Source organism: Poecile atricapillus, chromosome 4 (genome assembly GCF_030490865.1).
Source record: "Poecile atricapillus isolate bPoeAtr1 chromosome 4, bPoeAtr1.hap1, whole genome shotgun sequence".
In the NCBI taxonomy this organism is placed as follows: domain Eukaryota; kingdom Metazoa; phylum Chordata; class Aves; order Passeriformes; family Paridae; genus Poecile; species Poecile atricapillus.
The window spans coordinates 67,223,098-67,249,794 of NC_081252.1; the positions used below are offsets into that span (position 1 = coordinate 67,223,098).

At 36.4% G+C, this 26,697-nt stretch overlaps 1 protein-coding gene across 4 annotated transcripts in view; it reads right to left on the reverse strand.

The window, feature by feature from the left end:
* HTT (huntingtin) overlaps window positions 1-26,697 on the reverse strand; it is a 76,659-nt gene that overhangs the window by 17,983 nt on the left and 31,979 nt on the right. For all 4 annotated transcript variants that reach the window (XM_058837333.1, XM_058837332.1, XM_058837331.1 and 1 more), the window contains 23 exons: window positions 25,098-25,249; window positions 24,503-24,705; window positions 23,540-23,666; window positions 22,740-22,867; window positions 21,977-22,087; window positions 21,309-21,386; window positions 20,640-20,863; window positions 20,055-20,133; window positions 19,760-19,921; window positions 18,797-18,852; window positions 17,852-18,000; window positions 17,083-17,219; window positions 15,070-15,186; window positions 13,534-13,656; window positions 12,764-13,002; window positions 11,341-11,483; window positions 8,281-8,488; window positions 6,665-6,806; window positions 5,262-5,441; window positions 3,761-3,937; window positions 3,443-3,519; window positions 2,060-2,198; window positions 313-435 (listed from right to left, as the gene is read on the reverse strand). In XM_058837333.1, coding sequence (XP_058693316.1) covers window positions 313-435; window positions 2,060-2,198; window positions 3,443-3,519; window positions 3,761-3,937; window positions 5,262-5,441; window positions 6,665-6,806; window positions 8,281-8,488; window positions 11,341-11,483; window positions 12,764-13,002; window positions 13,534-13,656; window positions 15,070-15,186; window positions 17,083-17,219; window positions 17,852-18,000; window positions 18,797-18,852; window positions 19,760-19,921; window positions 20,055-20,133; window positions 20,640-20,863; window positions 21,309-21,386; window positions 21,977-22,087; window positions 22,740-22,867; window positions 23,540-23,666; window positions 24,503-24,705; window positions 25,098-25,249 — 3,274 coding nt within the window. The remainder of the gene's footprint in view (window positions 1-312; window positions 436-2,059; window positions 2,199-3,442; window positions 3,520-3,760; window positions 3,938-5,261; window positions 5,442-6,664; window positions 6,807-8,280; window positions 8,489-11,340; window positions 11,484-12,763; window positions 13,003-13,533; window positions 13,657-15,069; window positions 15,187-17,082; window positions 17,220-17,851; window positions 18,001-18,796; window positions 18,853-19,759; window positions 19,922-20,054; window positions 20,134-20,639; window positions 20,864-21,308; window positions 21,387-21,976; window positions 22,088-22,739; window positions 22,868-23,539; window positions 23,667-24,502; window positions 24,706-25,097; window positions 25,250-26,697) is intronic.

The following is a 26,697-nucleotide window of genomic DNA, read 5'->3' on the forward strand; positions in this document are numbered from 1 at the left end:
TGTCCTTGGAAGAAACTGTATGGCTAAACAAGACGATGTAAAATGGTAAAACTGGATTATTCTGATTGCAATACATAAATAAACCTTTGCTTCCACTCTATCTATTCAGCCTGTACTACTAGTAAGTTACTATTATCAACATTGCTAGATACAGATATCCACTGTTTTACACAAATATCTACTATTTTAGTTTCTAAAATTCAGTGAACTAGTATTATTAGTATATATTATCAGTATCAGTACTATACAAATTTGAAGTGTTTACATTAAAAATGTAAATACATTTCTCCATCCTCTTCTTGTGACAGTTACCTTGCTGGTCATGAAGGAGTTCAGGTCAGGCTGAGGAATCCGATTTACCAGCTCTGCTCCTTCTAGCAGTGCTGAGTCAGACTTGATGTAACACTGTGACCGCACTAGTGACACATACCAGTCCTTTAATGATTAAAAAAAGAAATGTATTACATACTTGTTTTCTGAAAACAACACAAGTATATGAGGGGCAGAGGCAGAACTGCTCATTAGAATTGTATATCTAAGACATCCGTAGGCTACATTATATTAAAAGAAAAAAAGAAAAACAAACCACAAAAAGCCTCAAATTAAAAAGCAAAGTAAAACAAACAACTGGTGAATGGAAATGGAGTATCTTAAACTGGACCAATGGAAGTTCAGAGACAAATTGTCTATTTCCATAAAGTCTGGACAGGAAATGAGGAAAAATGAATCTTAATCTATAATGCAGGTAGTTGTATTAGGATCCTAAACCTGAGCAGACTATCTAGAAAAAAAGCAAGGAATATTCAGTAGTCACACAAATATAACAGTAATAACAGAAAAACCAATACCATAACCAAGGAAAAAAAATTCTTCAAATATTCAAATAAATATATATTATTATTATATATACATAGTAATGGTAAATATTTAAATAAAGAGTAAATATAATAAATTTAAATTATAAATATAAATAACCATATTGTGTGTATAATTTTATAAATATTTATAAATATTCAAATAGATTTGCTGACATTAATTAATAGAACACAACTAAACCTGTCAGAGTTCAAGGAGCATCTGGACAATGCTATTAGCCACAGGATTTATTTTTATGTAGCCCTGCGAGAAGCAGGGAGTTGGATTCATTGACCCTTATGAATCCCTTCCAACATAAGATATTCTATGATTCTGTGAACTATGCAGAAGTTGTGGGGGAAGCACACAAAAACTACTTTTGTTTAGAATTTACAGTGACAGACAAAGGAGATTTTTAGGGTAATTTGAAGACAAAGCTATGGGTAGTAAATGGTTTCTGGGCACAGTATTTTCTCCTGCTGTCCAAGTCTCAACATCTCCCCTAAGGCAGTAACTGCTCAGACTCATCCAGACTATCAGCTAATCAAATAATTTTTGCCATCTCAGTTGCATAAGTTTCCTATTACTGTGTGTCACTGTAGAACACGGAGGGATGAAAAGGAGAAATTATTTGTACCATGGGACAAACTAGAAAAAATGAAGACACAGAAGGCCCCAAGACTTGCTCTTAGCCTTCCACTTCACATTGTAAGCACGTCTGAGTTCATGAAAGACAGAAACAGTTCAATATTCTTGATTGTACTCTGAAAGTAATTTAAAGCTGCGAAGGAAATACTGAACAAGCAATGTTTAATTTCCAAGAGACAGCCAACAACTTTCAGCAAATGAATAACACTAGTAACTGTAACAAAACATATCAAGAAAATGAGATTATTTATCTTTCTCTATTGAACTGTAAATAAACCTTTCCATTAAAGCTGAGCAAAGAAACCAAACTTGGTAAATTTTTCACAGTACTGTCAATATAACAAACATCTATGTTTGTGCTAATTATCCATCCTAAGTTCAACAGTCAGCCAACAGACATGAAATTAATCACTGATCTATATTTGAGATACAATATGACAATCCTGAGAACATTAACTGCATAGTAAAAATAAGCTACATTTAAATATTTTGTAATGAATAAAGCTTGTTTATAGCCAAGGCACTTTTAAATTATTCTTTTTAAACACAATCTTACTTTGTCTAGAACTACATTCTCTAAAGCTGGTTGGTCTTCTCCATCTAGTGGGTGTGAGGTCACCAGAGGTGAAGGACTGGTTGTGTCTGGTGCTACCATAAGACGAAACCTATCCAAGAGTGAGTAGAGTCTTTGGTGCCTGAAAACACAAGAACACATCAGCAGAGGGCTATCTTAGTTTTGCACAGAATTTAAAACCAGAAAGACATCCAGTGACTCAATTCCAATCCCAAGACAGAAAAGCAGTAGGGTCTTCAGTTTTCTGATAGATATATGCAGTCATATGATGCAAACTTTCTTCAGGGATCAGAGGCCAAAATTAATTAACTCAGCACCACCAACAAATAAAGATTTAAACTTAATTTAGCATTAAAATTTCTTATATACTCAAGCTTAAAATACAGCTTTCTTTATCCAGCAAATCTTTTAATGAGCAAGAAGGATCAAAGTTAGTGTACAGATTATTTGACTGCAAAAAAATACATTTTAACAGATGCTAATCAAAAATACATTAAAACTGTACTTCTATTTTTAAAAAATGATCCCTCACTAAAAACTCCAGCTTCTGGATTTATGTTAGTGTCAGAGATTTTTTTTCCCTTTTTTGGTACAGGTTTTTTTATTTGGATTTTTTAAAAATTCCACTACTGCTATAAAGAACTTGTACAAAGTAATACTTTACTTTTTTTTTTTAGTTTTTTAAAAAAATTAAATAGAACATCACCTATGTAGGCACATTACTATTGATCTACTTCAGTCTCACATTTTAGCTTCTTTCCCCTACTTATTTCAGTCAATAGATATTAACCTCAAACAGTAATGACAAGAGAAGTAAATAAGCATCTTTCCAAAATCAAATGAAAGTTTTTCAAAAAATGAGTGATTTACTCCTTTTTATACCCAAAATTTAAACAGCCAGGAGACTAAACAGCTGAAACTTTTAACAGCTGTCTGGGAGAAAAAAAATACCAACCTAAAAAACCCCTAACCTCACTTAGCTTGAACTGCCAATATTTTGCAAGTTTGAGGAAAATAAATTTGGCTTTAGTAAAATAGATTTTGTTAAGGAATTAATTTGCAGCCGCTGTCTCTCCAAAGTTAAATACAGAGTAGGATGCAGGAAAGAATTTGACACAACCCTCTAGAGCTTGCCTTAGCTCTTAAATAGTTCTTACTGCAAATTCAACATAGCCAACACAACTGCCCCTTGGGCCAGAAGATGCCAGCAATTTATGAGAGGCTTTACTCCCGGTTTACCCCCAGGAAGAGCCCACTATCTGACCTCTAGGAAAAAAGCTACAAAGGGGGAAAACAGAGTTAACACAATTTGTATCAGAACATTACTTAGTTTGACATTTTAATGGTATTATGGGTATTATTTACCTTGCTGCTAATCCACTGTTTTGAAGGTACTCCTGAATTCTATCCAGTTCTTCAACTGGTAACTGAGCAATGCTGTTCTATATGAAAGAATCACGAGAATTTTATAGGACAGATACATGTAAAATCTCCAAAAATATTTTTACCAGATTAACAAAGTTACAGGCAGATAAAGTGAAATAAACATTCACGTATCTATATACTAAATAAAAAAATTCATCAGACGAAATCACTTCCTCATATTTTGATGTACTTTAGGTCATTGCTCTTGATAACACTGGCACTACCCAGAGTGCTTCCCAGGCACGGATTTCTCTGTACCTGCAGAGTTGCTGCCAGCAGCATCTCCACGCGGCGGCAGGCCAGGGTGTCCACCATGCGAGCCAGCACTCGGAAGGGAGTGCACAGCAGCTTGTCCACGTACAGGGTCAGCACAGCCCCGGACTGGCTCAGGTGGATTCCCTCCAAGCACTGCAAGGTCTTCTTCAGAGTTGTGGGCTAGATGTTAAAACAGCACAAAACAGAAATAGACAAATTACAACCAATTTGGAATACGGTGATCATAAAGGGGAAGACAATTAGAAAAACTAAAGCAGACAACTACCTGATCAATATAATCATCTCTGTGTGAACGACTTACTGGGTTATTAAATTAATATAAGCACTAAGTTGTTTGATGTGTAATTGTAAAAGCTTACTCTTACAAGAGTAAGCAAAACATAGGGAGCAAAACTTATAGGGGGAAAAAAGGTACAGATTTAAGTGAAATTGCAAAAAACTTCGAACAATGAGAAGCTTCAACTTTTTCTGGAAGAAGGCAGGAACATGTGCACAGTCAAGACATGTGACAGTACAGAAATCCAGACAAACCTTGGGGATTTTCTGAGCATATGTTAAGAAACAGCAGTAGCAACTCAGGATCAAAAGGGTGTGCAAATAATTTTTAAAACTTTATTTTTTTTTAATATGAGCACCAATTCAGCACTAATATTCGAATGAGTCTAGTTTGACTCATTAAACCAATCTTGGCTTAGAGCAGTCTGTTAATACCAGCTATTTTAATTTTACTGTCTTTCCTGATAATCACCAAGCATTTCACACATAGACTACATGTTCCATTAAAACATATTCAGTTTATTAGTTGATTCTACTGATACTCAGCTACTGAAGCTCAGACTAATATCATGTAACTTTAAAGCTGCCCTAGATTTGCACAAAGACAATGGAAAGATATAGGAAACAGCACTGAACTACTGAGGGTGCAGGTGGCACAATTATCTCTAGATTATGATCACATTAATCACAATTATCTCTACAGATAGTCAAATAATCAACAGAAATAATACCCTGAATTCCTCAGTGGTTTTCCCTCTCCAAGAGGCTGCAACTTTTGGAACAGATCAATGGGGAAGGCAAGAGCTCACAAATCATTTTCATACTGCCCAGGCCTATGAAGATGGACTGGTTCCTATTCCTGCCTCTGTAGTTAGTTTGCTATTTATACTACTAAGGCACTGAAATCAAAGTTGGAAGTTACAGCTTTAATTTACTCATCAGATATTGATTAAGGGGGGTAATATCCATGAAGGAAGAAAAGTATCTTAACCATCTCCACCTGAATTCATAATTTGATGGACTGGAACACATCTAATACTGAAGTTGCTAATATAAGGTTTGCTGCTTGCATTTTTAAATGACTTTAAAATAAAATTAGAAGTTGATAAATGACCCAGAAATGTCAAACTTTGCATACTTATCAGTTAAACTTATGCTGACATGAAGTGACTTTATTCTTTACAAGAAGTCAAGAAGTTAAACTTACAGCTGCAAGATTCTCACACCGTGACTGAATGGCCTGGATGAAGAGACCACTGGCTGCTGAATTCCTGTGAACAGCACTGATAAAATCTTGTACTGGAGGCTCATGGGACAGATTAATCAAGTCTTGAACGTGATTCACAATAAGCCAGGTGAGGTGTTCTGAATCATGTAGGTTTTGACACTAAAAGGGAAAAAATTAAAATCTGATTGCAGTAACACCAATGCTAAGATTTCAATTACTAAACACGACACAACATGAAGCTTCTCATATGTCATTCTTGTAGATATTTTGAAATAATGGCATAGAGTGTCTATATCTTAATACCACCATCACTATTTTTACATAATAAATTTTCCAAATGTTTTACTCTCATTGCAAATTAAGGTATTTACCATGAACACGCAACTTATTTTTCTAAAAACACTATAAAACAGGTTAGAAACAAGTAAATCAGGAAGGTTGATTAAAAGATGCTGCTTTTAATAAAATGTGTTTCAATGGTATTTGAAATAAACATGCACACAGAGCTGTCTTGTAAAATGTGATTTTCATTTAGGCTTCTTAAAGATTTCTTTTTACTACTGGCCTTTAACACAAAATGAAGAATTTCTGGAAAGCAAATCCAAAAAGTTCTGTCAATAATTAATGTCAAACCTCTAAAGGCCTGTCAACACAAGCAGTGTCGATACGAGCATATCTGTAGTGTTAACCAGGCAATGCTGAGAGCTTGTACAGTACCTCAGTAAAGAGGTTTTGAAGTATTTTACCTTGGAGAACCTCTAATCTGACTCTAGTGACTGTCCATTAGCACTTGAAGTGCTTCCTAAATATAGCTTTCTGTTCAGTTGAACCTGAAAGTAATGCAGTTTCCTTACCTCAAAACTCAAAATGAGGTGCAAAGCCAAGTGCAATAGCTCCTACTACTCAAGGTTCACTTCAAAAGTTCCCAATGAACTAAACATTAATATTGAGGCAGATAAAGACCAAAGCCACAGAAATTGTACCCACTGGAGATCCAAAATGGAAGTTTTAATCTTAATGTAATATCTCTTTTCTTATGGTGTAGAGATGGAAATCTGTTGTCTCCTGGACACAGTGTACTGCTGCTGATGGTGGGAAATCTGGAACTTAGTGTGCTCCAAGCACCCCCTAAGTAAGGGATGTGATACCCAGAATGTGTAATTCTATTGCCCACCAGGTAAACTTGACAAGCCAAGACAACTCTCAGTTCAGAGCAGAAAACAATGCCAAATGAGGTCTTACCTAAGCTTACAGAAGTACCATCTGAAAATTAAATTACTAGTTTCACTGATCTTCATTTTTCACTTATCACACTTCACTCTTCAGTTAACACATATCAGTAAGAAATGACTGTCAGCATGATGAACTAATTCAAAACTTACAACATAGTCACAAAAGAGAATGAGTGCTCCTCTTCTCACTATCTCACGATTGCACATGCCACGCTTAGATTCCAAGTCAGACTCATCACTGTCTCCAGATATATGAGGGCTAAGCAATTTAGTAGTAGAAAGGCTGTGTCGCCTGCAAAAAGTACATTATATGTTGTTAGTATTTTTTTAGTATGGCTACTGAAGCATGAACAACCAAAGCGCTTGGAGCATCCCACATAACATGTATTTCCCTGTAAATTTCATTCAAACATTACACTTCCTTGAAGCAGACACTTTGCTTCCCATCAGATCTTTATTTTTTTGTAGTATTGCTTATTACTTCTTCAGACAGTCTAAAGAATTAAATGAGTTATGTAAAAGAAAAATACGGGCTGTTGCATGTCTGGTAGGATAATAGAACCTACTACTGTATTTTCTTCTCAAACCAAATCAGTGTTCTTGAGAACTTAGTATAGTGTCAGATTAAAAGTGATGGCCGACCCAGAAAAATGTTACTGGTAAAGAATAAAAAAAAAAAAAATTACTGCTGTTTTAGTTCATAGAATCATCAAATTTGCCTGTAAGATCATCAAATTCAACCTTTAACCTAACACCACATCATGGCTCACCACTACACCATATGCTGAAGTGCCACATCCACACACTAGTGCCATTTTCAACACTTCCAGGGATGGTGATTCCACCCTTCTCTAGACAGCCTTTTCCAAAGCCCTGCTTTGCTCATAATCCTGGCAATTCCATATTTCCACAAATTAGAATGATATATTTTCAATATGTAAGGTTGAACTGAAGCAAGAATCTCACATTTGTGAAAGTATTGATGCACTTCAGTTGTAGAGCAAGACAAGTCTGCCCAACACTCGCTGCACAAGCACCAGAAATGTCTCTCAAGTCATTTGTTCACCTCCCTCTACAGCTAACACAGAGGAATACCCACCCTCACAGGAGGTCCCTTCCTTATCCACTGAGGACAAATCATTCCAATGCCTGACAGGTGGGATAAACTAACTTCAGACCAAGAGAATACTCATTTTAGAACTAATCTCCGAATTTCAGACAACTAGTGTTAAGTGAGGTTATTACAGTGCTCGATGCTAATGAACCAGCATGGTGCTAATACCATGTTTTGACAGCATTTAGCAACAGACCCACTGAGAACAGATAATCCTGTAGCTACAGCTACAGTTATATGATCAGACTGTATTGTCACAAACACAACAGCATCCATCATCTCCACTGGCTGGTTATTTCCTAGAAAGTGAAATAGGAGGTCTCCATATAAACACGAAACACTGACTATTTGGCTATAGTTATTTTCATAGTTTTAATAAAAAAGTAGCAGACATATGAAGTTTTCTTGCCTTAGAAGTAGAGAGATTACCTGGCAGTTCTGAGGAGCAATTGAGTGCAGGACACATTGCCTTAGTCTGGAAGTCACACCAATATTAGAACAGACAATATGTACACACAAAGTAAAGGCAGAACTACACTTCATAATCCAAGCAGAAACATTCAATGGGCTTGGCAGAAAGCAGCTGGATTTTTTTACTATGATTTTAGAAAATATATGAAACACACTACTAGGGAACAAAACTAAAACTTACTTTGGGGTTTGATGCACTTCTGACCACCAGTTGTAGTTGGTATAATTGACAAGAAGCAAGATGTGACACCAGAGAAGAACTAAAGAAGGATGAGTGGGAATCATGGACTGAACAAGGTCACTCAGACTTTCAAGTGTATAGAAACTACCATCAGATCCATCTCCTGTAAAAAGTCTGGTGGCTGCAGCTGTGATTCTTCTAAACATCCCTGAAAACAATAAAACCATGTCAGAGTAACAAAGTTCTAGTCTGAATTCTGAAGTTTTAAAATTATTCAGGGTAGAAACCCTGCAAGAAAGATAAATTCTAAGCAGTTTTACAAATTTAAGGCAAGGGATGAAGTTTGCCCAAGGGCAGTATGTAAACCAGAAATTATCAGATCTCAGACTCAATAAATAACGTTTAGATAGGTTTTGTGACAAGTCTCATTAATCTGATAAGTGAAAACTGTCATTAAATTTAAGACTGTCTCCTGTGGACCAGGGTTTGTTTGTTTGTTTATAAATTAAAATACAGATGGTCTAATTAAGAACCGTGAGGTAACTACTACTCTGTATGTTATTGTACAGAAGAACACCTCCAAGTATCCTGCTTCAGAGGATGGCTTTCCAAATACACATAATTGAAACTAAATTTACTCTCTTTCATCCAATTTCTAAAGTGAAAATATTAGATATTTCTGACATTATCCTGAAAACAGAACACTCAGCAAAAATGCAGAATTTTGCTTTCCGATTTGCTGATTCTGTGTTTGTATGCCAAAACAAAAGTTGGGAAAAACAGAAATTAGAAAATGGTGAGGAAACAAGGAAAGCTGTCTAAAGGTATAGGGCTTTCTGAGTTTCTGTGAGAAGACAAGACCAGTGGGCAAAACCTTTCTTCACTCAGTTCAGTCAGAAACCAAGAGCGAATCAGAATAATGAAGGAAACCTGCAGTGTTACTTGCTTTCCTTGCCAGACATACAGAAGAATGCAGCTGTAAATTCCACAGCCATGTGGACCAATTTAAGCTGCCCCCAGGACTGACAAATACACAATGTAAATAGCAAAGAATGGGAAAAATAGCTGAGTCTCAAATCTCTGGTTCCACTTCTCAGCAAAGCAGTGCTAGCCCCATTCCAGCTCCCTGCATTTGCAGAAACTACACCACCTAGTGACTTCCTACAGTCATAAAAGCCATTCCATGCTCATCTTTTTTCTTTGTCCATGCCTAACTTCAAAGGAACACATTGAGAATGTTCACTTAAAATCTAATAGCTTCCTAGAGCTGGAAACACAGGAGTCAGCAGTGCTCACATTTTGAAAAAAACTGCAACGAGTAAGAAGACAAAACATCCAAGTAGAACAGTGGCTAGAAATGACAGAATACAGCCTGTGTTTCCAGACACAAATTGCTGTAAGCTACACCCATAGTTAGGAGAATGTAACTTAAAGAGAATATAATTATGGAGGCTCTAACTGAACAAAAGAAAAGTATTACAAATTCAGGCAGTTAGTTAATCCTCAACCTAAATAAATATGTTATGACATGAAAATACAGCCCAGGTGTCTGAACAACTTTTCTTTTACTCTGTTACACCATACAGGTACTAGTGGTAATAATATACCTGAAGTTATTTGTAGTTTTACATTACACTAATTTCTAGAGAACATCTAATCCACATATCCCAATACTCTGCATGATTATTTGAATATTTAATTTTACTTTTGCATGAAAATTTCTACATAATACCCAGCAAGACTCCCAGTGCAGCCTGGAAGCCAGACACAGCAGCAGAACTAGCTGAACCTTCCTTTCAATTATCCCCAGCTCCCACTGTGGAAGAACCCACTGCCCCAATTTCAATCACTAGCTTCATTTTCTGATTTCATTGCTCCTGGCTTGACACCATTTAATCACTTTATGCCAAAACACCCCGGTGTAAGTTATTTGTTATATTTGATTCAAATATTTTGCCTAAACATAAATTAATAAATAATTAAAATATATACTATAATAATTACATAATTTTATATAATAAGATAGTATAAAAACATTTTAAAATTATTACTGTAACAGACACATAGGAAGAGAACTGCCACTGTGTCTGTCCAGAGCTCTGGGCTCTAAAGCACACCTAAAACAAAGATTATTTTTGTGCTTCCTCACACATACTCCTGGAGTCTGCACCAAGGTTTGGATGACTCCCATTCTATAGACCAAGGCAACAGAAGTCAGAATTCCTTATTCCATGTCTTCAAGGAAGCCCATGAAGAGCCAGGGACTTATGCCAAGACCCTTTAAATTGCAGTCAACTATGAGTAAGTAAATCAAAGCTGCATTTCAGCTGCAAGCTGAAAATCAGAAAGCAAAAAGTGCAGTCATAGCAAAGAAAGAATAAAAGAAAGGCAAGACAGAACTACTATTCAGAAAATAAGACTAAGGACTCAAGCTATGGACTAAGGAATTACCAAAAGGGTAGATATTAGGTAGCCAGCAGAAGAAACCTAAGGGAATATTTCCAAACCCAAAGAAAGGAACTCAAGACCAGCTAGCTGGGAAAGTGCTACCTTTCCTAGTTTTCTGGGGTGTTTTTTTGGTTTTGGTTTGTTAGTTTTTTGTTAGGTTTGTTGGAGGCTTTTTCACTTGTTTGTTTTATATATTTTTATTAATTACAGCAAAGCCCAAGAACCTTCCTTGTCATAAGTCTGAGCTAGTGGCCTGTGACTCACTATTTTAAGCTAGACATACCAACCAACCTCCAAATTGAGACAAAACATGAGAAATATAGCTAGAGACTTGGAATGCTTTGTGGTTTTTGTAATGAAAAATTTTAGACAGTAAAGAGGAGAGATGAAGAGTCACTACTTACATATTTCTGCAAAAGGACAAAAGAAATGTGCAAAATGTGCCCTGCATGCATGAGCACCATGTTGGTAAGCTCTCTACATGGAGTAAGATACAACATCTTCATCACTTACATATTCCTTCTCAGTAGTTCAATGCATTTATGAGTTGTTTGGAACTTAAAACCACCCTACCACTGCATGCTATAATATGGGTGACATTTCAAGTATTACCTGATTTGAAGATATGTATTAAGCACATAAGCAGCGTGCCCAGCTCCTGGCAGTAGAAAGTGTGTTGCTGCTCATTCATGTCCACTTTTAATTGCTTGGTAACAATGTCTTCCAGTAGAATGCCAACCAGTTGTAGTAAGAATCTTGAAAGAAACACACATAAATTAATAGAAAAACTATCAGGTCTTTTAGGAAAATATGAGGTTAGGCTATGAAATTTTGGTTTGAAGAATAAAATATGAAGTTCTTGTCCATTCATACTAAATAACATACTAAATTAAATGCTACAGAACAGGTTAACCTAAAACAAATAGGATGCTCTATGATCACAAGCACTTCACATATTAAATCTACATTATCTCTCATCAGCTAGTCACAGTAGCATTCATATGCTGGCCCAGCTCACTCACAAAGCAAATATTCAGAATGCTGTGGTGTCTTTATAGTGATTTGCTAAAAACAATTGAGCTAAATCAAACTAAAAACAATCTGTGACAGTTACCACAGCTCAGCTGAGCAGGGGTAATTCAGCAAGTCACCTGTTTACCTCACCTCATCTATCCACACTCTACTATACAGGTTCTTTATCAAAACTCCAGCTGGGACAATGTGTGGTATCGAAAGAAGCACCAAAAGAGGGCATTTTAGGAAAGCCATCCTTGCTCCTGGCCATAACCATTACTCCGTTACTTACATCACTGCTGTTGGACATAAGATCACAATCTGGGTGTCCAGAAAACCCTCTTCCCTCTACCCACAATGCTCAGAGTGAGCCAAATGACATGAAACAGTATTCTATTCCTATCTGAAGTTCCCTACCTGAATAAAACGTTATTATTTTCTTAAACAAACAGCCATTTCAAATGCTTCCGACTACATTAAAACATAATGCCTTAATGAGGAACACTATGTCAACCTAACACTGCTGCCATCTCTCTACGCTTCTTTTGCCTGAAGTTTGTCACTGTCCAAGGACATCAACATGGGAAGCCAACTAGACAAAGCTGGACCTAACTTAATAGATCTGAATCCCACTGCTGCCAAGTTTCTAATACAGAATCTGGGCTTCCACTTAAAGGGATGCTTCATCATTCAGTCCCCACACAGAAAGGAAGGAAAGCAGTGAAGTTTCTGGACCTGATTTTAGTAAGTCCAGGATTCACCCATTTTAACAGCTCCATTAGGTCCTTCACTTGGCTTGAGAAGAGGTACCAGAACAATTCAAAGTCCTACTCAAATCTGCACAACTTCAATCTCTGTCCATCTCAATATTCCTTTCTCCACACACACTTGTCCCACATCAACTTATTAACAGACTTGATTCCATTCAGACAAGTTTTATAGATGTTAAATATTGCCCAATGTATTTGTGATTTTTTCAGAACTCTTTACCTTTCCCCAAATCATTCAAAAGAAAGTGTACCTGGAAAATGTCTCTTCAGGTGGATATTTCACCTGTTTGACCTCAGTGCGATCCTCTGGTGTGGACCCATTATTTTCTCCACATCTCAGTCTGTTGATTGCTTGACATGAAATCAAATACGGTGAGAAGGAAAGCTCTTGTATACGGGATAGAACGATGTCTTCTGTTGACTGTGAAATCAGAACTCGTAGGATAGCTAAAATTCCAGAAATCCACAGCTGGACAGTGCTCACTGATGCCTGACACAAACACAGAAACACAGAGGATTGAATACTTTTGAAGTTAAATTACACAACATAGAGAGGCATTAAAAAATTAGCATTTTCATTAACTTGAGAAAAATCAGACCCTTTTGAGAATGGAGCAAACCAGAAATAAATTTTAAGAATAGATCTTAAAACTGCTATTCCTGCAGTAACTGTCAAGCTCATATTCACTGGTAAACAATCTCTCAGCTATAAAAGCAATACTAATACTTGCATAAGAAAAATGTCATTTACCTATTAAATTGCATTCTATTTTATTGTAACAGCACCTCCTTCACATTCCTGATCCTCAGCATACAAAATGAAGGAAAGTAATTCATAAGCAGAACACTACTGTATCAAGTGCTCCCACAGTTGGTAAATCCCATTAATACTAGCCAGTTTGTTCCCAAATTCTGCTGCTGCTACTTTAACATCACTTAGCATTTCTTAGAGAGAAACACATTCTCTTCTGTTTTACATGAAAGATACCAGATTCTCTCTTCTTTGAAAACAGTAGCTTACCATTGTTTTAGGAGTAACAAACATACTCCTTAAAAGCATGTCCACAGGGCGAAGAGATGAAGGGGCCAAAATCTCAAACAAAGTGTTCAATACTCCCAGAGCATCATGAGAGTCTATATGCATCTATGAAAGAAAAACACAAAACTAATTTCTAATTGTCCACTAAAAGTAATCTCAACACAAAATTAACACTCCATATTTTAAATACTTCTAAAACAATCTGTGTGTAATAAAGCTGTTCTTTACAGTACAAAATTCAGAGCAATGAAAAAAAAGCTATGCAAGATAAATTTAAGTTTCATTGCAGGCCTTCCTAGACATGAGTTTTGAGAACATGGACAAAAGTCTGTCATATGAAATCTACACACATTTCATTTGGATAAATAGGCCTTATTCAGAGAACGAGACCAGAAGATTGACTTGTCATAAAATTTAGAGATTTTTCTCCTCCCTGCACATCCTACCAGGTTTATTTATAGATTGCAGTGCTGGTCACGATTAAACTTAAGCAGGTAACTAGGAGAAAAGAATCCTAATCATCAGAAAAGTGAACAGCTACAGTGGTATACATGCAACAGAGGTAGGACAGCTTACTTGAACAGTTTTTTAGATAAATCATTAAGCAATAAACTACATAAAGCAAAGGACTGGACTGCAAAATCTAGATGACTCTATCCTGCTCAAATAATTTGGACAATGATATTGTGCAGTCACACAAAACAAAACAATTTCACTTTATCGGCATTTTAGCTCTGCTCTAAAACTGTTGACTGATCCTGCCCACTCTCCCCAGCCATGAGATCTCCTCACAGGATTGGGAAACTGCCAACAAGTAGCAAAGAATATCTGGGGCTAGAGCACTTCTGCTGTGGAGACAAGCTGGGAGAGCTGGGGTTGTTCAGCCTGGAGAAGGCTCTGAACATCACCTTCCAGTACATAAAGGAGCTACAAGACAGCTGGAGAGGGATTTCTTGCACAGGCAGGTAGTGATAGGACAAGGTGAAATGGCTTCACACTGAAAGAGGGTGGATTTATACTAGGAAGAAGTTTTTTATTGTGAGGGTGGTGGGGCACTGGAACAAGCTGCCAGACAAGGTATGGCTGTCCCACTCCTGGAAGTGCTCAAGGCCAGATTGGATGGGGCTTTGAGTAATCTGGTCTGGAATCAGACCCACTGTAGCCACAAAAAAAATAATTCTGATGTTCTAGGAACATGGGACAACCTTCACACCATTTAGTAAGTGTTCTGATATAATGATGTATCTAAGAGAAGCAGAATGACCTTCCTCTGGAGACAGTCTTGATCATACTGCATATACTTCATGCACTTAAAAATTAACTTCATCACTTCAAAGACTTCATTTCTTGAAGCAATTGTTTTTTTCCAGATATGGCAACCACAATTTTAAGAAAATTTGTCTTCATATGAAAAAAAAGGAAAAATCAAATACTCAAAAGGAAGAATCAATACTACTGATATATACATTGCAGCAATTATTTAAGGTGTTTGTAGAACTAAAACAATCATATAACCACCTGTTGTTTTGCAAGCATTGGGAGAATGATGTCAGCTATTTGCCGGGACAATCTCTTCCATTTGTCTTCATTTTCTTTATGACACTGCTGCAGAACCAAGATGAACATTTCTAGCACCTGAGGAAAAGGAGAAAAAGTGAACACCCATACTAACAGAAAACATTCAAGTAATGTCACAGTAGGAAAAAACATTCATTTCAACCATCTACCAGAAAGACAAATGGGGAAAAAAAACCCACAAGAGAAATCACACAACATTTTTAAAACCCTATTTGTAGGTTAAAAGCCTGTTCTTAGTTACAAGTTTTTTGGTAGTGGTTTTTAAAGAATTTTCCAGTTACTTTTATAAACTAAAAAAAAATATTTGCTTTGTACTTTTTAAATGGTATTTGTTAAAGGACTACTCAAACAACTGGAAAAAGAATCATAAATCTAAATACCACACCACTTATTCAACGAAAAGGGGAGGGAGGAAGAGAGAGAGATTTTCCACGTGTGTACTCTGTCTTGACTCTAGCTCTAATAAATTTTAAATTTGGTCAAGGAAACAAACCAGACATTTTTATGGGGCTCATTCACCTGATACATGTCACTTTCATATAAAAGTTTTAAGACACAACATAATGGAGCACACCAATCAAGGAGCACTTCTGGTAGCTGTATGTGTCCTAGGTTTGAGGGTTATAGAGACCATGCTTTGAAGGACAGACAGACAAGAGACACAGCAAGCAAGCACTTGTAAAGGAAGGACATTCCCTCTATTCCCTCTACATGACTTCCTTCCCAAAAGACTTTCTCATGAGGGAGAAGATAGGAGCAATTCAAGGCTGAAAGACAACTCTGGAGCTCCATGGGTGGCAGCTCCAGTTGTTAACAGAAAAATCTGAAGGCAGCAGCTCTTGGAACTTCTCAAATGTCCAGGGAAACCACTGCAGACCATCCCAACCACAGCCAGGGAACAAAAGAACAGCCCAGGAATGGTTTATACATATTGCACCAGCAGAACAGGGCAGAATAAGAACTACAAATGGGATGGTGTGGGAAGAGCAGTGCATGGGTGGTCTTTAATAGGTTAAGTGTGTCAGAAGGGGATCTGCCAGCAATTGCAGTACCTTATGTAACACAAAGTTATTCACTATTTCACATCATATGTCTACAGAGTGTCATTTCATATAGTTATATTAGTCATTTTATGATTATAAAACTACAAATTCAAAAGAAAATGTGGATACACAAAATTACCCCAATCTGAACACGCAGTTCTAACAAATTATTTTGACAAGATGTGCTGACTTTTTTCAGAAAATACAGTGCTTACATTAGCATACACTAGAATTGCATTTTCACATTATGAAAGAAAGGCACATTAGGTTTGTTAAGCACCTGAATAAGCACTAAGATCCCATGTTGATCATGACACTTCTCTTAAAATTACTTTTATGTTTTTCTTTAAAACAAAGTGTATTGACGAAAGTCATTGTTACACTCCTACAAAGCAGAAACATGTTTTCCAAACTCGTAAAGTCTGGGTCAAAGTAGAAAGTCATAAAAAATACCTAATTACCAGTGTCATTACCTTGTTCAAGTAAATGTTATTCAAGATACGGTTATTGCACAGTAATACCTAAATCATCTCCATGCAGCATCTTTCCTAATTTTAAACTTGTCTCTTTTTCCATTTTACTCCCATTCTTCCACCAACCTTCTGTTTACTGTCTGCAATACAGCCAAGATCATGATCCTAACTGGAGCTTTCTAGCCCTTTGTCTTCTAGGCTTGACTACAAAATTCTACAGATATGTTACTTGACCTGAAATACTAATTTGTAGTGCAGAACCTTTCCATAACTTTAAAAATCTTTGCATACTCCCTTTATAAGGGAAGATACCACACAGAGTCCAGCTATCCCAGTTTTGTATAGGAAATCATTAATATTACCTGAAGCACTTCTAGCAGTCACAGCAACGTTACCCTTTCACAGACCACAAAGAGGGACCCTTCATCCTCTCCTACCTGATGGTACTGGATAAGTCTCAGCAGCATTGACACTACAACTTCCTTCTGAGTTTCCAGTTCTTTGCCAGCATCAGCTTTATTTGTTCCTCTTAACACAAAGAGATCATGAACAATGGGTTGCAGAGCTGGTATAGCTGAAATGAGATGTATTTGTTTTAGTATGAGACAAATCACTCCTGAACAGTGATTTCTTGAACTAAAAATTCAGTTACTAAAAGTAAATTGGGTTCTAGTTCATTAAAGGTTTTACCCATATCTAAAACCCCACAAACCCCGTATTTATCATGCATAATGATGGCTATTTTTTCACTTCTTCTAGAAAATTTATATTATGGGCAAATTTGCTCAGAGAGCTAAAAAAATAAATTCTCATAAAGTATTTCTCAGCAGAATCACTGGAAAGTATGAGAGAGATGTTTCTACTTAGAGGCTAAAAGCACAAAGAAATGGAAATGGACCAAAACTTAAGATCAAAGCCTTGCACATACTACTAAGTTGTGAACTTATTACTGAATAAAGTTTCAAATAAAAGCTTTGTTGCAATTATGAACAATGCAAAATGTGGAACAGCAGTGTTAATACGATATAATAAATTTCCTGAAGGAATTAAGGGAGAAGTATTTCACGTCTTAAAAGTTAGTGTCTTCTGGAACACTCAGTATGATACTAGTTTTCTATAGCTCAGTAGTCAACACTGGATTTATTGCTGAACAACTAATAAGTGTTGAGTTTTTTCTTTCTTTCCTTTTTTTTATTTAAGAATTACCATGTGTAACAGCTTTCCTCCCACTGGCCATGATACCATCACACAGCTGAATGATCTTGGGAATTCCAATTATTTGTTTGGAATGATATCGCTCATAAGACAGCAACACCAGGAAAAAGAATATATTAGGAATAATTGCTTCAGACTCCCTGAAAACAAAACAAAAAATTAAAGTGTCAAATTTGAGTTGCACAGCTTAATTCAGTGAAACTCATCTTTTTACAGTCAAGGTTTTTTTTAAGAATATGCTGTTCTGATTTCACACAATACTTTTGTAATTTTTTGCCCTGTTCTGTACAATGGGTATTTTTTCCCAGGGACTTCTTTCAAGTTTTGCCCACTGCAGTTACTAATGTAACATACTGTCTAATGCACATTAGATTATTTCTGTAGAAGATCCACAGAGAAAAAAGAACAACTTCTCTCTTCATTAAAACTCAAGTGTGAGAAAAACCAGAAATAACTGACATTAAAAACTTCACTGCCTTGCTTATGATCTACTAGGTCCTATACAATGTGTACCAGGTGAGAAGAGCATGTATGGATTCACTGTGAATCCACAATATGAAAAAGTAGCTCTCCCTTAAGCAATTGCATCTAGCAATGAAATGCTGTTTTCTGGAAACACAGCTTTGGCAGGGTGTCCCAAAAGAACAGAATTTGCAATACCAAAATGGAGAAACAAAACAGTGGCAGATTATTATTATTATTTTCCATGTCACTTCCTGACTTCTTCAGTCATATGGAACCTAAAACATCTGAGAGTGTTACCACTGGAGCCAGAGAATAAATGAGCACATTGTCCAGAAGAGAACTCTCCCTTTTCTGATAAGGCAGAAATAACCAGCAAATCTAATCACTACTTGTGACACATCACTAATCTGTCTTTCAGAACAAGACAGTTGCAAACCCTCATTGTTCAAAGGATCTTTGCCAATTTCATACCTGAACTGTCCTACTTCAATGTATTCAAACTGCTTTAGCACAAATCCAATAAACACCTAAAGAGAGAATAAAGTGTGCATCAGAACAGAGACATTAATTTCCATTTGAAACCATTTTGACAGTTATAGACAGGCATTGAAAATCATTTGCACTGCATTATGAAATGTTCCCTCTGCAGTAACAGAAGATGGAGAAACCTGTTGAAGCTTATTACAGCTTGCATGAACTTATGCTACATTTAACCTGTAGTCTGTATATTTTTAAGTATAACTTCATCTTTCACTCGTGGAATACAGTATTTGAGTTATTACAGTGAAGAAGTTAAGAATCAGCCAAAAATCTAAACTGAGATAAAATCCAAAGCACCTATCCATTTAAAAGAATTATCTCTTTATGAACTTACAGAAAACTTAAGTATTGCAAGTCACATTTGGTTATAAACCTGGAGATAGCTGTAGCAAATAAAACACTTCTAAGTAAACCACTTAAATTTTATGTTACAAATTCACTGCTCCTATGGACAACTAAGACTACTGCATTTGCCAGTAGCTCCCCTCACTGCCATTAACATCAAACAATACTTATCAACCATGATGCTCATTATCAGTCATAAGTAAGTCCATACTCTCAGTATGGAAGAAGGTATTTCCATTAGTAAACGAAGTTTTATTTAATAAAACTGACTGTACTGTCCCCATCATTTTATTCCTAAAGTCAATCTCATGAGCAATTCTTAAATAGTTGTAGCAGAACTCAGAAAGTCATTTATATGCAAAAAACCCCAGACATATGAAGCTATTTGTGGCTGGAGGGCAGGAAATTGAGTCCCACCCTCCTTTAAGTCTTTGTTTTCACTTATAGTACAATGAATGGACTGCTGGAAATATTTTTTGCTGCAGATGTTAATTGAGCCAGTTGGTGAGATTGTTGTACGACAATTTGCAAATGTGGTGAGGTACCAACCTGATCAGAATCCAGAAGACAGTAGTTAACTCGCAGCTGAACCAGTTGAGCAAGCAAGTCTAGAACTTGTCTCTGCAGCTGTACTGATGTTGTTGTTGTGTATTGTTTCAATGCTTTTATGACAAGGGGTTCAAATAAACGAATGTGATTGTGAATAGCATTCTGTAATAGAGAGATTTTAAAGTAATCTAACATCTGAACACATCTCTGATTCAAAGCCAAATTAGTTTTAAAAGGAGGAAAAATGTTTTAAGTCTAAGGTACAGCTCTTTCATGAGAACACAGATACAAGTACCTTATCAGCACGATGTTTTGCTGCACTGGAAATGCTAGTTTTCAGCTGTGTAGAAACTTTCTGCAGCACATCAAACCATCTGTTACAAAAAAAATACAAAAAGACCCACACATGTTAAAAAAAATACAACAAATATACTGTCCTTAGATACATTTTACTGTGCCAATGCCAACTTCTCCTTATCTACTTGACTGCTTGAAGAATCTTAGTAAAACCAAAGAGCAGAGACAGCCGACAATACACTGACCAGAGATCTTCTAGTCTTTGCTTAGTTATCCTTCTCCCTTTCCTTTATCATATTGACTATTTGCTGTATTTATAAATTAATAATATACTTTTGAATACAAGCATTTAAACTATTATTCATTTAAAAAACTTCAATGATATCCATTTTAATGACTTAACTTTGCTTTAGAAAACAAGTTAATGATAACTGCATTCGGGATGTCCCTACCAAGACAAGTTACTCTGCTTAGGTCTGCATTTTCAAGTTACACAGCACCCCAGTGATATTCACATTTATGAGAAAGTCTAAGAACAGACTCTAGTTCAAGTTAACATTATGGTGTAAGGGAAGGAAGTTACCCTGAAGCATCATGCTCCTGCTCAGCCTGAACCATGTTCCTCAGACTGGCATCAGCAAGGGCCTGTGTGAAGTGTGTGTACGGTGCCATGAAGCAATAGTGGTAGAGACCAGGCCTCAGATTGGAGGAACCCAAGCGCTGAGCTTTGCCTTGAGCTTTGTTGGGGTTTGAGGACAAGCCATCATACTGAGAAGCCAGATTTGTCCCAAACAATGTTTTCAATAGCTAGAGAAGAAAATTGGAAGGAAAAGAAGAAAAGTTAACATTTCAGGAAAAAAACCCTTGACTTTTCTCTCACCATAAATAATCTTTGAGGACTTAAACCTAACTACTTTAACTGGAAGCCTGCAAGAAATCCATCAATAAAGCAGTCAGTTCTTTGCTTTCTAGGGTTTTTTGATGCAGCTAACTGGCCAAAGAACACTTTTGGTAAGGTAGGAAACAAGTGTGTTTTCTGAACATTAGCTAAAATAGTTCTGTGAATTGGAAGCAGTTCAAGAGGAAACTACACCATTCAGATAGTATCAAGTTACAGAACAAGTAGTGAAAATGAAAGAAAATATGCTGTTTGCTCCACCTGGGCCAATGTTTCTACATCCCACTTCCCTTAAAAGCATGGCCAAAGGAATCAGGATTAACACTCACATAACACAAAAAAATAACTCCTTACCTGCTGTACACAAACTGTTGCCATTGTTGGCTCTCTGTTGAAACATGATTTTAGATATCCCAAAATTTCTTCTACACACTAGAAGATCAGAAAAACAAGTGCATTAAATTGTGTTTTTCTTTACTATATTTTTATATATTTTTTCATATTGTATCTTTATTGTATAAAACATCACCATGAAAACTGGTCAGTAGCACAGGTTTTTGTACTAAGTAAAACTACACTAAATTAAGGGAAATCATGGAATTAAAAAAATATAAAATTCAACATTTTCCTCCTAATCTTAAAATACTAAAATGTCTAATACCACAGTCAAAGAGAGAAAGTATCAAGACACAGGAGAGGGAGGAGGGCAATAGGTCTTCTGACATTTTGCATATTTAAATATGAATACAGGGAATGACTGAGGGCAAACCATTTGGCTGGGAAGAAAAATCCCCACATGAAACTTAAAAAGTAAAAAATTATTCCAGTTTTCAACAGCAGCAATGTAATCTGGAGAATTTGCTTTAGCACATTATTCAACTTTATGGAAGCACAACACTTCTAGGACTACTGCCCCTTGGAAGAGTAGCAATTTTGAAATCAGTTATATGCACTTTCTCCCAGTAAGGGCCAGGGACACAGGACAAGTTAACTATAAAAGAAAAAACAAACAAGTCTTATACCTTTCCAATGTCCTGAAGAGTAGCAAGTTCCAAGATTTGAGAGAGAACATCTAAGGCAGACCGTAAGAAACATCCAAACTTCTCATTAGTGTTCTGGAGATCCAAAGTAACCTGTTCCCAGAAAATATAACCATGTTTTCCTTTAACAGTTACTCGACAAGGAGATACAATTTACTGGAAGAAGTGGGTATTGACACAAAATGATCACTGGTATAAAATTTCACACTGACAGCTTAGACTGCCTTATGCATGGCAGGACTCCATTTTGACTAAGAAAAAATAGGGATCTTCTTGCTTGAGGAAGGCCTAGGACATTGACAAGGAATAGAGTCAGATGATGCATTTCTGATAAACACAGTAGGTGTAATAAGAGCACAGTCCTTCAAGTGTACATATCAGGTGACCAACTCTCTAGGGAATGCATTCTCTGTCACCTGAACTAAAAGCTTCCCCATCCTGGAATAAAGTGCAGAGAGAACAGACATGGGGACTTATTCAGCATTGCCAAGCCAGCAGAGTCATTTGGTACCAGCAACAATGACAGCAGAGAAAACATAGGGTGGCAATGACTATCATGGGTTCTTGCTTGGTCAGTTTTTGTTTTTATTGGTGGTAGTTGTGATCTTTCTTTAAATTCTTTTTTTGTGTGTATAAACTGTTTACACAGGTAAACAAGTGAGCTGACAGAGGCAGAGTCTGCTTGAAAGAAACAAAGTCATTATCCAAGCCCACTGCAGTCCAATCAAACAATATCATGCAGTACCTTATAATTAGCATGGGTGGCTTTCAAGACATCATATAACTTCAGGTATGATGGAAGATGATAAAAGCTTCCTACTGAAGATGATTTACTTGTTGGAACAGGTCCTGTAGCATCAGTTTGCCTAGAAGCTTAAAATAATATAATAGATTAGCACAATACGTGTTTTCTAGGTTGCTCATGACACACAACGTAATTTACCACATCTGCATTATTAAACAGCATGTTTTTTTCAATCCATGTATATTCCAAACTGCAGAAACACACTGTGCACAACTGGAAAATGAACAGCATTCCAATGATCCAGCCTGCTATGGTGAGAGAAATTAACTCAGAGGGCTCAGTACTAAAGTAGGCGTACAATTTACAAAACGGATTTAAGAAGTGTTTCCTTCATTAATTACTAAGGTAAGAAAAGGTTTCAAGATTCAGAATCTAATTTTCAAAAGCAATAAAAGTCACTCCTGCCAAAAGCTGTAAAGCAACTTTCAAATTTCTTTTAAGTAGCACTCATGCAAAGATTACTTTAGTCAATAGCTGAGTAGATTACAAAGAAGTGAGGAAAAAGATTCAGCAGTGCTTTGGTTCTGAAAAGTACAGTTAATTTTCAGCTTATAGCTAATAAAAACCAAAACAGTAAAGAAGCCACTACCCACAGCTGCCTTTCCACCAATGCAATACCCTGCCAGCCTCTTGAACTGAAACTCCAGAAAGGTTACTCAGTTTTATTTCTTCTCTCTCTGTCATAACCACATGGTGTGGGGGCAGGTAGATAGAAGGGTTAACAGGAGTGATGTGCCTACCTGGACTTGCTTCACCACTCTTTTTAGGGCTCATGGGCACAGATGCCTGTTCCACAGACTCCCTCTCTTTCCCCTTTCTCCGAATCGGACTAAGAGAAGGTGGGTTTGTGAGAGAAGGTAATGCTGCCTAGAATTAAAAGAAGCTTTATCAGTTTTGTAAGCACAAGTAGCTTTTCTTCTACACAAATACAAGCATGTACTTCTTTTGTTTAAACTCCCCTTCATTTGATTGTCAGTTAAATTGAAATGTTTCAGGCTCAGGACATGAATTTCCTGTGCAAAGGGAAATAGTTCAATATATTCCTACTTTATTTTCAACTTCAGCATAGGCCAATGAGATGAAATTAGAGCTCAATGACTACAGTTCCTTTTGATTCCAGATAAAGGAGTGTCAAAATGAAATTCAAACATTTTTAAAATATGAACAAATTACTGATCTTAACAACCCTGTCTTACAGTTTCTAAATCAGTTTCTAAATGTATATGCCTCAAAAAAATCTCAAAACCCCCCAAACCTGGAAGTACCTCATATAAGCTGTTTCAGAAGTCAAAATATTTTACAGGATATTCAGAAGACAAGAGAATTATTTTTAGCTCCAAAAGGAGCTCAGTGCATTACAACCAGCCAACCAACCCAGAAGTCAACACATTTCCCAGAGTATGCAATCCAATACTCCAAGTACTCTATATACCCCTCACTGAATTAATGTTCCAAGTGAAGTCAGCAGGAATAAAAGACTCAAAATTTAGGGTAATATTTTAAACACTGCAGAACTGAAGAAAAATCTGTTATGTGAAAAAAAAGATGCACTTTTTTTTTACATGGTACTTGCTTTACTACACAAAGTGGAGTCATTATCAAGGAATTAGATATTTAACTGTATCTAGTCTAAAACGTGAAGAGGTCTATAGCACAACAGTACTTAAGACACATAATTTTATTTTTTAATTTTTAATACATACCTTTACTGCTGGACCAGGAGGAACATCATCCATCACATGTGCACAAATATTAATGACCTTCAGAAGATGAGAAAAGAGCTGTTCTACTAAAGTGACAAGAGCTCGATCTGCCAGAGCTGGCCAGGGTTCCTCCTGCTTTGCAGCACCTTGGTTTGCATCTTCTTCAGCAGACCAGGGATTCTTTAAGCACTTGGGAGCACTTGCTGCAATTACAGGAAATAGAACACAAAACTTGGAATTAAGCACCAGAAAATTTTGAGGGCAGAAATGGTTATCATCTCTATATGACCAGAAATTCAACCAGAATTTCAAAGCCAGGAGTAGCCACAGAGTTTAAAACAAAACCAAAAAAAAATTAAGTTCTTTGTACCCAGCTTGTACTAAGCATGGCCTTTGGCAACTGGAGGAAATTTGCAACTTAGCTACAAAGAGGCAGTTTCTCTTCAAACCTCCTGGGTGCAAGCTCCTTCTTTATTTCTTCTGCTTAATCTTGCAAGCTTCTCATTGCATACCATCAGAATAGAGTCAGATATGGCCCTTCTAATCCTAATGGTAAAAATATTAAGACTGCCCTATTTTTCTTCTCCTGCCTTACCTGCAAGCAAGTTTCCAGCCAAAATCAAAGCATCCTGATGTGCTGAGAGGTCCAGTGGGAACCACGCTGATGAAAGGAGAGACAGGACCAAACCAGCCATACCAATGGTGCAGCCCTTCTGAGCTTCATCGGAAGAACTTGGCTGGGAAACACTGGAAGTTTAATTTTGGAATGTCATGACTTTTTTTTCATCCTTTTGGCAAATTTAAAGTCTTGTGAAAACCAACAGTCAAGTAGATAGTTAATCTAATGAAATTAAAACTGTGCTACAGAAATACACATTTAACACTCGAACACAACTTCAGAAAGCATTTTGCATCAGAGACCTGACAATACTCTGGGTTCTTTAAGAGCCATTACCTTATCTTTAATAGCAAATATCAAGGCTATAGTGACATCTACTGATAAACTGAAGAATTCTGTATTTATTTCCTAACCACTACAGTCCTGAACTATCTTAAGTCTTGTGTATATGCAAGGCAATGTAACAAAATTTTAAATTTTAAACTTTAAAGTGACAAGAAATTAATTAAACAATTGCATTCAATCAAATTCTCTATATTTTTTAAGCAAACACTATCCAAGTTGGTAATTTTCTGATGCATTCTGTATTTTCTTTGGCAATAATTATAAGACCAGATTTTCCCATGGAAGTCAAGTTTAAGTAAGAGTAAGCAGAGATCACTAGATGTTTGGCAGAATACTCTGTGAATTACACACATCACTTCAAATCTGTACAACCTAAATACTACAATTTCTTTCAGGAAAAGACCTTACATAACCACTAAATAAAGGAAGTCTGGAAATCTTTCAAAATATTTTTTGATTTGAAATAATTAAAATATTCTAATATAGTTACTCTGGCTAACATAAATACAGGAGTTTCAGAAAATTAAATTGACACTAACTATAGCTATTATTTTGCTAAAGCTCCAGAGGTTAATTATAGTGCCTTTATTTGGTTTTTGTAAAGTATTTTCACAGGTAACTACTATTTACTTCACATACAGTCAGAAATCCATGACTTAATTCATATTAAGTGGGACACAGCTGGAATGCAGCAGTTCCAGTAACCTCTTAATCATAAGAGCAACACCTAAGATAGGAAGGTATATTGGCAAAATTCTCATGTTGCTATCCACATTATTATGTTCTTATTATCCAGAACAATAAATGTCCCTATCATTCCACAAAAATAAAATTACAATTCAAATTAGTATAAAAACTAGCCAAAGAATTTGTGAAGAAGGAATCAGAGGAAAGGGCAAAGGCTATATCATTGGATCACTTAGACACATCTTTAAAACAACATTTTTACACTAGCTAGAAGATATATTGATTTTATTTTCCGGTTAAATACTACTCACATCCTGAATTACTTCATTTGTTACCAATAGACCACACTTTTTATACTACATATTCAGAGCACACCACACTGAGGGACAGCAAGGGAAGCAAGGGCCTGCTGACAAGAAAAGCATCTGAGGGATGCTTGGTTTTTTTGGGTTTGGGTTTTGGTTTTAAAGCAAGACAAAATTTCCTAATTGAATAGTGTACCAGACACAATGACTGCAACAAAGAAAATCAACAATGATAAATC